Source organism: Melopsittacus undulatus, chromosome 3 (assembly GCF_012275295.1).
Source record: "Melopsittacus undulatus isolate bMelUnd1 chromosome 3, bMelUnd1.mat.Z, whole genome shotgun sequence".
NCBI classification, from domain to species: domain Eukaryota; kingdom Metazoa; phylum Chordata; class Aves; order Psittaciformes; family Psittaculidae; genus Melopsittacus; species Melopsittacus undulatus.
In genome coordinates, this window is record NC_047529.1 from 99600256 (window position 1) to 99614302 (window position 14047).

At 46.7% G+C, this 14047-nt stretch overlaps 1 protein-coding gene across 1 annotated transcript in view; it reads right to left on the reverse strand.

Annotated features, from left to right (window-relative positions):
- MDGA1 (MAM domain containing glycosylphosphatidylinositol anchor 1) overlaps positions 1 to 14047 on the reverse strand; it is a 145409-nt gene that overhangs the window by 25353 nt on the left and 106009 nt on the right. Inside the window, exons 11-12 of the mRNA XM_005145328.2 lie at positions 4545 to 4722; positions 3477 to 3500 (exon numbers count right to left, since the gene is read on the reverse strand). Coding sequence (XP_005145385.2) covers positions 3477 to 3500; positions 4545 to 4722 — 202 coding nt within the window. The remainder of the gene's footprint in view (positions 1 to 3476; positions 3501 to 4544; positions 4723 to 14047) is intronic.

Here is a 14047-nt window from a genome sequence, read left to right on the forward strand (position 1 = left end):
GAGTTAGTGCTGTCTTCACCAAACAGATTTCCTTGTCAGGCTTTTCAGTGGCAGCAGCTCAAAGTGCAGAGATGTTTGCTCCCGGTTACAGACACCTCCCTGCATCCCCTGTGGAGAGACCCTTCACTGTAGCTATTAGCATTTCTTGTAACTTTGCCTTCCTGAGAAACATAATGGAGGTTTTCGTTTCATCCATCCCTGGGTCTGAAATACTGTCTGCCAGAGGAATGCAAATAATAATAATCCTGTTCTAGCTGCAGACCATGGGTGAACAGCAGATGGAATGCACTTGAATAAAATTGCCTTTCTCGTTTAGCTGTGATCTGATGACTGAAACTGACTTGGAATATAAGGGATCATGCTTCGAGCCTCAGCTCTGTTGCAAGACTTGCTGTGTGACCCACAGGCTATCATTTTCCCTCTAGAGATCAGTTTCCCCATCTAGATGATGAAGACAATGAAAACTGTACTGCAACCTCAGCGTACACTGAGATCTAAGAAAAAGCATCTACTGTGGTAAGTTTCTAAAGCATTTTTAACCCGTAATGGAAGAAAGCTTCACAATACCATAACAGGTTGGTCATACTGGATTGTTATTTGCTTTAATATCTCCATCTGCAACAAGGGGATAATATGGCCCATACGGTTCTCTTTGCCATCAGGATACAGGAATTGGTGGCAGTCACCTTTTTTCGCCTTCCTGCTATATACATTCCTGGGGAATAGGTACAGATTTGAGGAACCCAACTCTGGACACCAGGTTCACATCTCATTCTCACATGCTCATGGGGCAACAAACTCAGATTCCTCTGGACTATGAGGCATTATCAGAGATGGGACACACAAGCATCAGAGAGTAAGCAAGGAGCCTTGGAGAGTCTACAACAACCAGCATCTGGTACTTATCACCACTCACCATACTTTTTCATGATCCCAAAACATTTTAGCACCACACACAGCCAGACTGCAGATACATGAGAAACAGTGTTGCTGCTCTGAAAGGGCAAGACACACTGGCCAAAAGGCAAAAAAAGCAACAGCAAACCCCTATGCTTCTTGATGCCTTAATCACCAAGGTTGCAAGGCTACTTCTTGTTAGAGCCAGGGAAACCAAACCGTCCACTGCTGATGAGCTGGAATAGCTTGTTAGGCAGCACTGCAAGGTTTGGGTTAGAAAGTGAAGGCTTTATCCAAAGGAAATTTTATGGGAGAAGTAAGAAGGACAATGGAAATTGCCCAGCACTGGAATTTGGTCATAGCATTACAATGATCAGTTATTCAAAGAGATCTTTAAGGCAACACTGTAGAATTAAGATAATTCTAAGACAGTTTTTTTTAAGGCAAATTCTGAGTTTTTTTAGAACCAGATTAACTGATTTTTAAGTTACAGTCAGTCTTGCCACTAACCTCTAAATGTTTGAAATCCTCAGTGTCTTTTTTTCACTTCCTCTGCTTTTACTTTGTTATTGCTTAATAACCCCATTACCTGGCTCTGTAACCATGCTACATGCATGCCTGCCCCAATGTCATTAACATCTTATTAGGCTGAGAAAGAAAATGCATGAAGAAATAATTGCATTAAGTGACTCTCAGAGTTTGTAAATTAATCACCATTGTGCATGCCCTTGGATCATGCTGCCAGAGGCATTAATCATCTAATCTTTGCCTTTCACTTGAGAGCTCTCAATGTTTGCTCCCAGAATTTGGCTGGGCAGCCTAGCATGAAGATACTTTTACAATGCTGTGCCAAGCCTTTTCCCTGGAGGCGGTGATAGCAGGGGAAGTGGGAAAATAGGAGGTAGTAGCATTGATTTCCATGTATTAGGATGAGAATCTGGGAACTGAGCTGTGGCCCAGAGGCCTTTGGGCTCACATTTCACTGGCAGTAGATGAAAAGGAAGGGGCATCTCTGAAAACAAGTCTTTATGCAGTCAATCTCAAGGCATGAACCCATGTCATAATATCTACCACAGGCTGGGCAATTTGTATCAAACAGAAACTCGAAGTGCTAGATTTACTGCATGAAAATACAAGTGTGGCTGAGTTATGCTCCACCACAGGCAAATTTCATGCAGTTGTTCTAGTCTCAATCAAGCTGCCACAGCAATCCTAGGTGAGCAGACTGAAGGCTTAGTTTACAAAGACCCCAAGAGACTGACACAATTAGGACTGAAGTTGTTCTGGCTTTAACAGTGATTTATGCAGTGTAAAAGCAAGTGGCAAAAGGCCAGATTTTGTCACTTCCACGTGCGGGCTGGGATGTTTGCCTCCTCCAGCAAGTACCGAGAGACGTTCTGAAGTGTGTGTCTGGCCATAGGCTCAGGTTTTCCCAGTGAGTCTTCTCACTGGGAATTATGAAGAATATTTAAAATGGATCAGAAAGTGGGGAAAAGCAAAGCAAAGGGAATCAGAGCCACAAAATCCTTTTGACTATATAAGAAACTCCTGCTCTCAGGCAGGGTATGGTTCATTAAACTACCCTCAGGGTGTGAACTTGCAAGAGTGAATGCTTCATGGCTGTCTTAACAAGATAACACCATCCCCTGATTCCTGGCTGCCATTGCCTAATGCTGGCTTCTCCTCACTGCTACTCTCCAGTGAAGCAGTAGCACTTGCCTATACATATACAGAGTAATAGATAAAAAGACTGAATGCTGACTCAGTAGCTGGAAACAGGGGAAAGAATCAGCTACATGGAATCACCTGCTCACCATGAGCCAAAAGCAAGTAGTCTGCCTATCTCTGCTCAAGAGCTTTTGCTGGGCAGTCAAAGCAAAGGGGCTTTGTTTCTTTCCCTGAAGATCAGTCCATCACTACTTAAAGCATGCTAGAAATCCTCTTTTATGCTCAGTGGGCACCATATCACACTCTTGTTAAAGACCATGATTCTTAGACATTATGTATTCTACTTTTAAAATCAATGGGAACTCTTGGTGATCAATAAAGATGGGCCTTCATTTTGGCAGGAATGACCAGAAGGTAAATAAGCAAGTAAACAGTGGTGACACTTGAGGGGAAGAATGAAGGAACTGTGCTCAAGGAGTTTGCAAGAGGAACCACATCTGAGCTGGAAACTGCAGAGATGTCAGCCTGCAGAGATGTCAAGTGGTATCATTCCTGGTCAGAAGAGGATGGGAGATAAACATTCCTTAAACACAGATACTTTGGGCAACAATAACTTTAAATGCTTACTGGATGCAGATTGCTAATGTTAAGGGGAGGGTGGGTTCAAGATCACACAGTCAAAGAGGTACCAGGTGTGAGTGGGAGGCATATCTCTGGTGTATATCTCCTGGCAATAACTCCGGGTACAAAAAATGGCATTATATACTGGAAGTATTCATGTATGCAACTTCATCTTCTTTTGGGGAAAAAGGTTTGGCAAAGGCAGCTGTGTACTCCTGATCTGCTGGAGCACTTAGGACTATCATGCATTACATTCCAAACATAAATACAAAGGAGGACTTGCTACTTACCTGTTGGATTGGGATAGCTGATTGCTGGAAGAGGAAACAGAAAAACAAGTCAGAACAGCTAGTACTCCCTCAAATCACAAACAAAGTCTGAAAATAAACACATTGAGAAAGGTCATGGATGTTCCTAGCAGCATCTCTGTGAAACAGCGGTGCTTGGTGTCTGCCTTGGTGATGGAAGATGCTCAAAGTGAATCAAGCAGTAACAGACCTTAAGAAAACCCCACCCAAGGGATGATGCGAGGATTGCACAGGGGAATCCTTATGGCAACCCAAACAGTTTCTGGAGCACCACTGAGATAGCACCCACTAAGATACCAAAACCTGGTATCAAAGAGGGTCATCAAACTAGTCTGAGACACTATGGAAGTCTGAGACAGCAGCTGTGCTGGGGACACTGGACGTCATTCCACAGGACAAGAGAGTTTTGTGAAATCATGCAAACATAGGAGGAGGGAGATCTGTACTTCCTGCTGAAGCAGAGGATCCAGGCTTCTGAGGGGAGTAAAGAAATCAGAGGGTTGAGGGAACAGGGGGAGTTGTGAGTTGTTGGGGTGCTGGGGAAAGAAGCATGGTCAATATATATCAGTGGGATGACCTGGGATTTGAGGTATTGGAGAGACATATAGGTTTACTAGTGAACTGTGCATTCAACTCTGGAAAGAACTGAAACCCACTGAAACCCTCTTACTTTTATGGGCATGTGGCTAATATGCAGTGTCCAGTGACTGTCCTCTAAAATATGCCACTGTACCATGCAAGCTGCAGTGTGCCCTGAGGGGGGAAAGGGGTTCTGGGGCTCTCCTGCCCACAGAGCAGAGAGTGTGAGTCAGAACTGCTGAGTAAAGAACAGAGACCCTCAGAGGTCTCTATCTAGTGCTTCACATTGATGGCAACAACCAAAATATGGCTGTTGCTGTGATAAAATGTGATAGCACTGTGCCATTAAAACTTCATAGAGCAGAGAGATCCACCTAAGGGTCACAGGAGACAACATCTAAGCATGCTCATGTCCCTGGGCCTGAGGCTCAGACCTGCTCTTGCAGCCAGGACCGAGGAGGAGACACCTACGTTCCATGTACCGGATGATGCGGGTGGCCATATCTCCAGCCCCAAAGCTGGTGATGGGTGTCAGACGAACTTCATAGCTCTGAGGCACTTTTAGGTTGGGCAAGACATGCTCCAGCAGCAGGCCTTTCTCCATCTTCTGCACCGGAATGAAGGTCTGGATGGTGTTTCTCTGAGCCAGCTGCATAGGAAAAGAACCCATAATGTTATGAAAATCCTGAAACTAGAAACTTGCGGGATCCTATCCACTAACACCCTATTCCTCCTCTTCCTATACAGACAAGTACACCTGGTTTATTAATGAGATATTAATGCAGAATTAGTTTGAAAATTATCACCCATGGTACCAAAACAGTGATCAGGAGCCTGAGCTCTCCTTGAAAGGAAGACTTGGGGTCGCTCTGACTGGGGTGCAACTTGAACTACAAGTCCTGGAGCAACTCTGGGTTGGAACCAGTATCTCCAAGAGGGGAGGAATGAACCCAACTCACCTCTATTAGTGCACTGAAGTCCTGTGTACACACAGCATGACATTTTGCCAAGATATCTTTCAGTTCACAATTAGTGCTGCAGAATTCATTCATTTGCTGCCTGGCCACCATGACATTTAATGTGGTTCCTCACTGGGACCTGTCTACTGCCGTGCTTCCTCAGCACCCTTCAGAGACCAGAGCAAGTGGTCTAGTTCAAGTCAGCGGAATCATTCATAGGCTCCTTCCTTCTCTGTTGCCAGCTGGAAGGAGCTGAACCTTGCTAGCTGAACATTGTTCAGTTTGCAAAGGCAGCGTGGAAGTTTCAAGGAAATAATAGGGAAAATATTGTTGCCAAAAGCACCACCACTAAAAATGATGAATTACGTGTCAGTGAAAATTCCCTGCCACGGTCATGCTTGCTTGGCGGGGGAAGGACAAGAATAAGGACTGAATTGTGAAGGTACAATTTCCTGCCTGTGCACTGCCTGGATCCTTGTGGCAAGATATTTTACTGGGCATGCTGGTCCTGATAAAAAAGATCTTCAGCGGGGTTTCCATGGCCCAGTGTTCACTGTCCCACTGAACTTGAATTTGGTGTCCCACTAAGCATTCCTCTGCTTCTGATATATCTCTAGGCTGACAGGTTCCACTGTAAAGGCAATTCTCTTGACAGGCAGTCTCAGTGCTCATCATTAACTCTGAAGTTGCAGGATTATTGGAACAGAGACACAGGAAGGAAGGTTTACAACAAATATGTCAGTGTGGAGAGTGCAAGGCAAGCAGATGGAGTGAGGGCACAGCAAGACCATCAGCAAGGTAGGGCAGAGGAGCAATATAGATGTGGTGCTTGACAGAAATAAGCACACACAATCCCTCCTCTGCCTGCCTCCAGCCTTAGCATACATAACTAAGCTCAGACTCAGAAGAAATGTCTGTCAATAGAGAGCTTCCTCTGAAGAAGCTCTGTTTACTTCCAACATGGCCAGGACTCAACAGCCCACCTCCGCACCTGGGTTGATCTGCCCATGGTTTGAACAGTACTTCCAAGTGAAAGGACCAGATCCTGCCATGCTACTGTGTTGGGCAGGGACTGGCCCTTGGGAATGTGTTGCTGCATGTGGTTCTCACAGTGAACAAAACCTTTGTTCCTGCCTTAGACTGTACCTAAAAGAGACCTTTGCACCTGAACAGATCAGGATGCATGTTGTTTGAGGAACTGCTTTCTCCACCCTCATTCTCCTCCTCCTCCCTCTGGCAAGACAGATCAGAGGGCTGGGAACTGTTCCGGTGCCTTCCCCTAGCTCAGTGACTTCCCACAAGGCACCTGGGAGCAATCCCAGCAGCCAGGGCAAGGACAGTGCCTCTGGGAACCAAACACCAACCTGTGGGGATGCTGCCAGAATCCATTCGTATCAACAGCACCCCATCTGCACTCATGCAAGCGGGGTGCTGATCCAATTGGCATGTCTACCGCTCAACCCTCCCATCTGCCAGCCCTCTGCACCACTGCTCTGCCAAGTGAGAGCAGAGCTGGCCCCAGCAGCAGCGATCTCAGCTGGGATCATTAGCACCGGATCCCCAGTTACGTGGGAGGAGAGGAGGGGTCACAAGCCTGAAGCAGGAGGCTGGAGCAGCACGGCTCCTGGCATGGGGCATTCTGGGGAAGGGAGTGTGTCTGGGGGGGCTGGCAGCAGCTCCTCCCCACAGGCTGCCATGCACTGGGGCGTCGGAGAAGGCAGCCAGCAAACAGGAGGAGGTCAGGAGCCATTTCTCTCATCTAGACGTAACCTTTAGAAGAGAAACAAAATGGGTTGTCAGAGAGAAGCCTGAGGGTGAGATTCAGACAGTGCAAATTCCACCTCAGCTGGGAGTTAGGTGGAATTTGGGTATCTAAAGCCTCTGGGAGCTAAGTCAAATCACTTATTCTCCCACATCACCTAATCCAGGACAAACCAAGAAATCAGCCTCCTGTCTGGACTGCAAAGCTCTAGATCCCCTAATCGAGTCTATCCTAAGGGGCACGTGGGTTTAAGCAAATAGATACCTGACTGCCTGTCAGGCTTGGCTGTGAAAAAGGAAATTTGTAAAGGCACATATACACCCCCAATGGGTCACAGCTGTCCTGCTCCCCGGGAGAGACCTGGATCACAACAGGAGAAGGTGGGGGCTGGGCCCTGCCATATACCTCCTCTTGGGACTATAGAGGAAAAGTTTTGTAAGGAGCCTTTGCTTCCACCAAATAACTTTGAACACACCTCTCAGCCTGTGTTCTGTCTCTATTCAGCCTGCAGCTTGGACAGACATGGCAACTCGCTGCTGTCTGCACATCCTTACTACAGTCCTACAGTCCTGGCATCCAGACAGAACTGGCCCAGGACATCTTTGCAAAGACTGGCTTTTCTGCGTGAAAAGCAGCATGGGCCAAATGATTCCCCTGGGCTAGCAGCAGTGGTCAGGAGAAAGGGACTGATGCCCTGCCAGCACAGCTTAAAGGGCATGAAATCAGCACAAGGGAGAAAAAGGGTACAGCTCCAGCCTGCCCATGCTTTGTGCATATGGAGCAGGTGCCAGCTTGCAGTCACCAGCACAGGTCCAGCAGACAGAGACATTAAGACCAAGGTTTGGCCCTGCCCCGTCCTCCCTAAACATCCTTTGCCTCCCTGACTGCCAGTAGAAGCTCTGTGCAGACCTGCATGCATCACTCCAGCAGGAATCGATGTTTTAATCCTCTGCCTTAACAACCTCTTCTCCCATGCTATCCTGGTATCTTCTTCTCTCCAACTCCTTCTCAGCCTTTTTCCTTCTGATCATGCTGGTCCAGTGCTCCAGCTTAATATTGCTGCAGTACAGTTAATAAGGAAGAGGAGGCGCAGAGGACAGTGAAACGCTGGCCACCTTATTAGAGATGCTGAAGCCTCAGTGGAGGATCTTACACAACAAGCTCATTCATCATCAGGCTCAGGATGCTGCCAATGGGACACTGCACAATGCACAGCCCCTGCTCTGCCTTCACCTCCCTTCATTTCCAATAATCAGAAGAAGGAGATGGACAGCGAAAAATAAACCAAAACCACTGTTCCCACCAGCTGGCTGTGCATATCACACAGGTTGCAGAGGAGAGAATGTTCTTGGAGAACAGGGTCACTAAAAACACCTTACAAAGGGCAAAATCAGCCCTGCGTGAGATGTAGGTATTCACATGCACAGTTGGAACCTCTTTCCCCTGTCACCTGTAAGCAGTATTAGCAATCAAGGGAGAGCGTGCTCTCATGCTTATATGTAATCCAGGACCTGCAAACTAGATGAGTCCTTTCTTGTTCTTGATCATCACATTCTGTTGGTAGGTACTGTCTGCCCAGTCCCTTGCCTTACCATTTGAACTGGCTCGTCATACATAGGGAATGCTTGTCCCACTGTGGCTGGCTGAGTCTGCTCATCATCCAGGAACACACACCAAGAGCCTCAGAGGAAAAAGCAGGATGCCCTCTGCTTCCATCCCAGTTGGGATGTTGTCACAGCAAAGGGGTCCAAAGTATGACACATCTCAATTTTCCGTTTATATAGGCTATTACAGGAAAAGAGGATGTTGTTTTCACACCAAACAATGTTTAGGTCAGTCACATATTAGATATAGTAAGGCCAAAGGATATTAATATATACACCCGTCAATAGTGTTGCAGTCCTGCTCAACAGAACATGGGTTCACAAGACCACGATAACCTACCTGTCCTGGGACTTGGTGTGACTTGCATATCTACATGTGTGGTCTCACAACCAGCTGTGCATTAAACAGCTGTGCATGCTTTTTTGAGGAGGAAAACCTGTTTCATCATGAAGCCCCAGGGAATTGTATATTAAAATCATGCAGATTCCCCAGCAAGCTGATCGGAACAAAGGAACTGCTCTGCAGGCATCCAGCTTTTGCAGTACTGCTATTCACTATTGCCACTCTTACTTGTCCCGCTTCTCCAGCAACTTCTCAGCTCAGCGCATGATTGCTAGCTTTGCTTTCCACTGTCTCCCCTCCAAATCCTTTCCGCACACACACACATGCACACTTTCTCTCCCTCTTTTCTCAGCCCCATTCAAATTCTCCTGGCTGCTCGTCCTGCAGCACAAATGAGATAGGGGTGGCTGCACTCCCCCTCCATCCTCACCAGCTAACTGCAGACATGGGCAGCTGGGAAAGCTCCCAGCTCCATCCCCAGCCACACCGGCTGCTCCAGAGGGAGATGGCAGACAAAGGCAGGCTGGTGGGACACAGCCTTGCATGCAGGCTTACTCGTTCTGACAAGCTCTTCCTTGCTCCTTCTACAGTTCCACAGAGGAGCACAATGGACAAAGACTGTATCCAGCCCATAGACAAGTAGGGCATGAGGCTGAGTTGTGTGCATGTCCCTGCTCTGCCTCTCTCATCTGCAAGTGTCAGGACACTTGGGAGAGCCAGGACACTCAGGCTGCCAGGAGAGCAGCTGTGTGTGGGACCAGAAGCCATGGAGACCCTGGTGGTGAGGGAAGCCCTGGTTTCTCAAAAAGGTCTGAAAGAAGCATGGGGCAATAATGTTGACAAAATAATCCTCAACTGCCCAAGCAGCTGGCGAGCTGCATCTTCAAGCAGCCATCAATCAAGGAGGGATTCAAAGCTGTCAGCAGTAAGTGCAAGGGTGCCCATCTCTCTCAACTGCCCAGGAGAACAGTCAAGTCTCAGCCAAGTACCCAGTTTCTCATCAGGCATAGATATGCCTGTTTAGTGTGGCCCAGGAGCCAGGAAAAGGTGACAGCAGCAGAAAAGCACTTTTCCTCTGACAGACAATATCACTCAGGGTGTGAAAGAGCCTCCCATTTTTATCAGTTCAGCTTGTTTGCCGAGTCTTAGACACATTATATTGCTCTGCCCTAGAGTGCTACAGGTATCATCTCACATAAGATTTCCCCTGTGGCTGCGACTGCCATGAACTCTCCTCGAAAAGTCCAGCTAAAACACAGATGTTCCCTTCCAAAGTGAGGGAACAAACTAATCCTGAACATGATGGGACTGGCAGTGTCTGTGGCCTTAAACTGGTGACAGCAAGGGAAGATTCTCCCAAGCGCCCCATCCTAGGAACTAGAAGGGGCTGAGCTTTGTTATGTTGCTGGTAACAGCTCCTGGAATGAACATGGGGCTCTGTAATGCAAGATACCCTGCAACCTCAGCAAACATGCTTTGTCCTCAATTTCTGCCCCAACTGCACCTCCAAAGCTACAGGATGCCTTGGAGAAAGGTAGCTTCAAAGAGTTTAGATGCCATGGACATCTTAGCGTTAAAAATGCTAAAAGGTGGTGACAGGATTTGTGTGTGTCAGAGTTTACAGTGTCAAAGATGGAGAGCACGTTAACCAAGGGCCAGACCCTTTCTCCACTGCAGGAGAACAAGGGCCCAGGAGATCAGTTCCATAGGTAGAAATAAGATCATTCCAAATTCCTGAGGAAAACAGGAATGAAAAATGCCCTGAAACAGAGGCAGGAGGAAGGTGGGGACAGAGAATTTTAGGAACCTCTCCTGAACATAAGGCTCCAATGTTTTCCACAATGATAGAAAAATGTGCCATTAATCTGGCCATTCATTTCCACTTCTTCCCATTTACTTTCTGACACTTAACAATGGATCATGATTCTGGTCCTTGATGTTACCTTGGCACCACAGGGCAGAGCAGAGGAGGATGGTTTGTCTTTGACATTGCGGTTGAACATCATAGATTTGATTCTTGCTGTCTGTATTTTGGCAGAGGGATAAACCCCCTCTGCACTGGCAGCCCCCTCCTATCCTCCAGGGATTCAGAGAAGAAAAAACATGGTCATGATCAGGGAGACAGCAGGTGTAATACAGTCCTGACTGACAGCGCCCAGTCCCCTGTCACCACAGGGGCTACCTCTACTTACTCATTTTATGAATGTACCACATCCTGTCTTTAAAGCTGTTCCTGTTGGGCCTGCTCATCCTGCTGGACAACTGTTCCAGAGCCTGACCACCCTAATGTTCTCATTTCCAGCCTGAATTTATCCACAGGCAGCTTGTACCCAGTTGATCTAGTGCCAATATTGTCCTTTAGCTTAAATGGCTCTTTTTCCTCCCTGTTGCTTGAACCCCTGATGTTTTTATAGCCAGCTATCACACCACCTCTCAGCCTTTGGTTTGCTAGGCTAAGCAAGCTGAACACTCTGTACCTCCTCTTGCAACGCAGACTCTCACTTTCCCTGATCTACTGTATAATCCTTTCCTGCATGATCCCACTTGCTGGAGTTCAGTATCCCAGACCTCCACATAGACTGTGGTAGCACTTCTCCACCTTGCCTGGAAGCACCTCAGGTTTCACCTAGGTGTACATTTGCCCTTTCTCACACCTGCATTTTACGAGCAGCTCCTTGAAGTCAACTCACTCATCCTCCACTTCAGTCATTTCCCACTGATGAGCTCTCAGCCTGTAGCAGATTTCCCTGATAGCACTCTCCACACGTACGACCTTGCATTTGTACCACCGCGTTTCATCCCACCTGAACCACTCAAGTAGTTTTCCATCTTTCAGGTCTTCCTTACGATATCCTGGTCCTTCACTGAAGTGGCACTGCCACCCAAGCTGGTGTCAGCTGCACAAAATTGCAGCAGCACAATCCTAACAGCAGATTCTGATTTAACTGGCCGGTATCAGCCATGGGGAAGATGCCTGCCCACTCTGGAAGAGCCACGTGGGTAATTTTTGGGTAGTGTAGAAATTTGGTCTGAATATGAAGACAGTCACTGTGATGTTTCTTTATAACCTGTCACCAAACTTCCTGTGCCTGTCAGTTTGGGTTAAAACACTTCCTTAGGTTAGTACTTCATCACTACCTTAAATGGAAATAATGTTAAGCATTTACAGCATTTATTAAAGGACTAGGGTAAGTTTAAACTTTTATTTATTTCATTTTCCTTGCTTGATAACCATTACTCATTAAGGATTTCCACAGCAAATAATCACATTGCAAATATAAAGCTAGCATTTGCCAAAGAAGCACACAAGCGAACTGCAATTCATACCTATGTTGTTCATCAGTCAAGCACACAGGTTCAGATCCTGGGGTTAAGCAAGCAGGGGCAGTCAAACCAAATCCATTATTCAGTCTAAATGAGGAGCTCTGTAAGCTTTTTGTCCTAAACTGTCCTTATCAGAAGGCTTCCTTTCTGGGCTGAAACATCCCCAGCTCCAAAGAGAGAAGCAACTGTGACCTTCAGTAGCTACTGAGAACAGCTGGAGCCATCTAAGCCAGGAGAGTCTCTTTCTCTTGCCCATGTAATCAGCTGCCCATCCTCATTAAGTGCCAAGAGCAGCAGTTTACAGCTTCCCAGAGAAGCCAAATTGGTGCTGTCATGAATTACTGTAAGTGCTTGTTCCACTCTCCTTGATAATGTCTTCCACTAGCGGCTGATCAGAAGGCAATATGTATTTTATTAGCATATGTTTCCTGCTCTAAGAACAGAACTAATCTTCACTTTGTCAGGGAGACAGTCATGTAAAAACCTTAACCGAGGCACAGCACGACTGTCAACTTCAGAAGCCATGGGCTTACTGGGGCACTGCAAGGCTGCACATCCTGACGAGGGGAAGCCTAGGAGTTAGAGAAGAAAAAGGGGAAACTAGCACCTGAATTTGGTGATGGATGGGAAGGGTGGGAGAGCCACACACTCCCCAGGTTGTGCAAGGATCTTATGTTTCTATCACTGTGGTTGGTACTGAGCTAGACAGGTTACGTGTATGTTTAGCTATGCTTGTTATCTCTCTCCTACTGTCTCACAGCCATAGCTTCGATCCTGAAGGCACATGTGGTCTTTCTGTTCAGACTGGAAGGTCTGTATTGCTGCTGCAAGATCTTCCCTGTTCTTGACTATGCCCTGCAAAGCCTGAAATCCACTCTCTATCTGCAGCATGGGCATAAACTGAATAAGGGACAATATCCTTCATGTTCCTCCACAGCCTCCTCCTGCAAAGAGCAATAGTCTCTTTTGAGCTTTATATGTGAAAATCAGCACTGCTTGGTGTCTTACTGGATTAAACTTTATACCCATTCCTAATCTCAGTGAGCACAGAATCCTCTTCCATTCATTTCCTTGCACTGGACATGACTAGTACATGTCTATGCACACACTCTCAGCACTTCTGGTTCCAAGAAGAAAGAACAATCTGGCCCAAGTTTGCCCAGCTGTAGTTAAGTTGAGCTCTAAGCCATTTTGCCTATAATGTCTGTAACTTACCAAGGGAGAGATGCTCCAACAACCAACAAGAGTTGTCATCTCCCAGACTTCTTTTCTTGGATTCCCTACAGGCCCCAGCAGAGTCCTTTGTTAGGTCACCTTTACTCTTATAAACAAGTAATAAAGGATGGACTATTGCTTACCAGTGCAGAAATAGCCTTTGTGTGGGACTCTGGACTTCCCAGCTTGGTAAGTGCAATGTAAGTATATAGTAAGTATCATTCCAGAGCCCATAGACCACCACTAACTGAATTGCACTTGCAGTCCTGCCTCTAGTAAAGAAGAGGCAGGCAGCACAGCACATACAGAGAGAGCCTCATGAGAGCTTTATGCCCTTCATGTTGCTTCATGAAGCAACACGTGCATGTCGCTGCTAGTGCAGGCAGCATGACTGTGTACGTTTAATTTCTTTATGAAACGCAGTCAAAACATCTATATAGTGCCTACTTCTGTTTGTCACTAGCTGTGGGAGAGACTACATCTCTTCGAAACCCTTCTCCCCTCACACTCTCTCCTCTTATCTCCAATGTGTTCTAGGAAGTGAGAGCCCGGGAAAAAACCCATAAAACCAAGAATAAAAGCCATAAAGGAAACAGAAACAAAAGAAAGAAGAGGTGGAAAATAGGAGAGGGATCAGGGAAAGAGAAGAAGGTGCACAAAGAAAAGATTCTGAAGCAGTAGGGGGAACATGGGCTGACTACTAAAACAACAGATGAGCAGAGTAAACAGGAGGAAACTGCATCAGAGCCTATCGATAGTGACTCCCA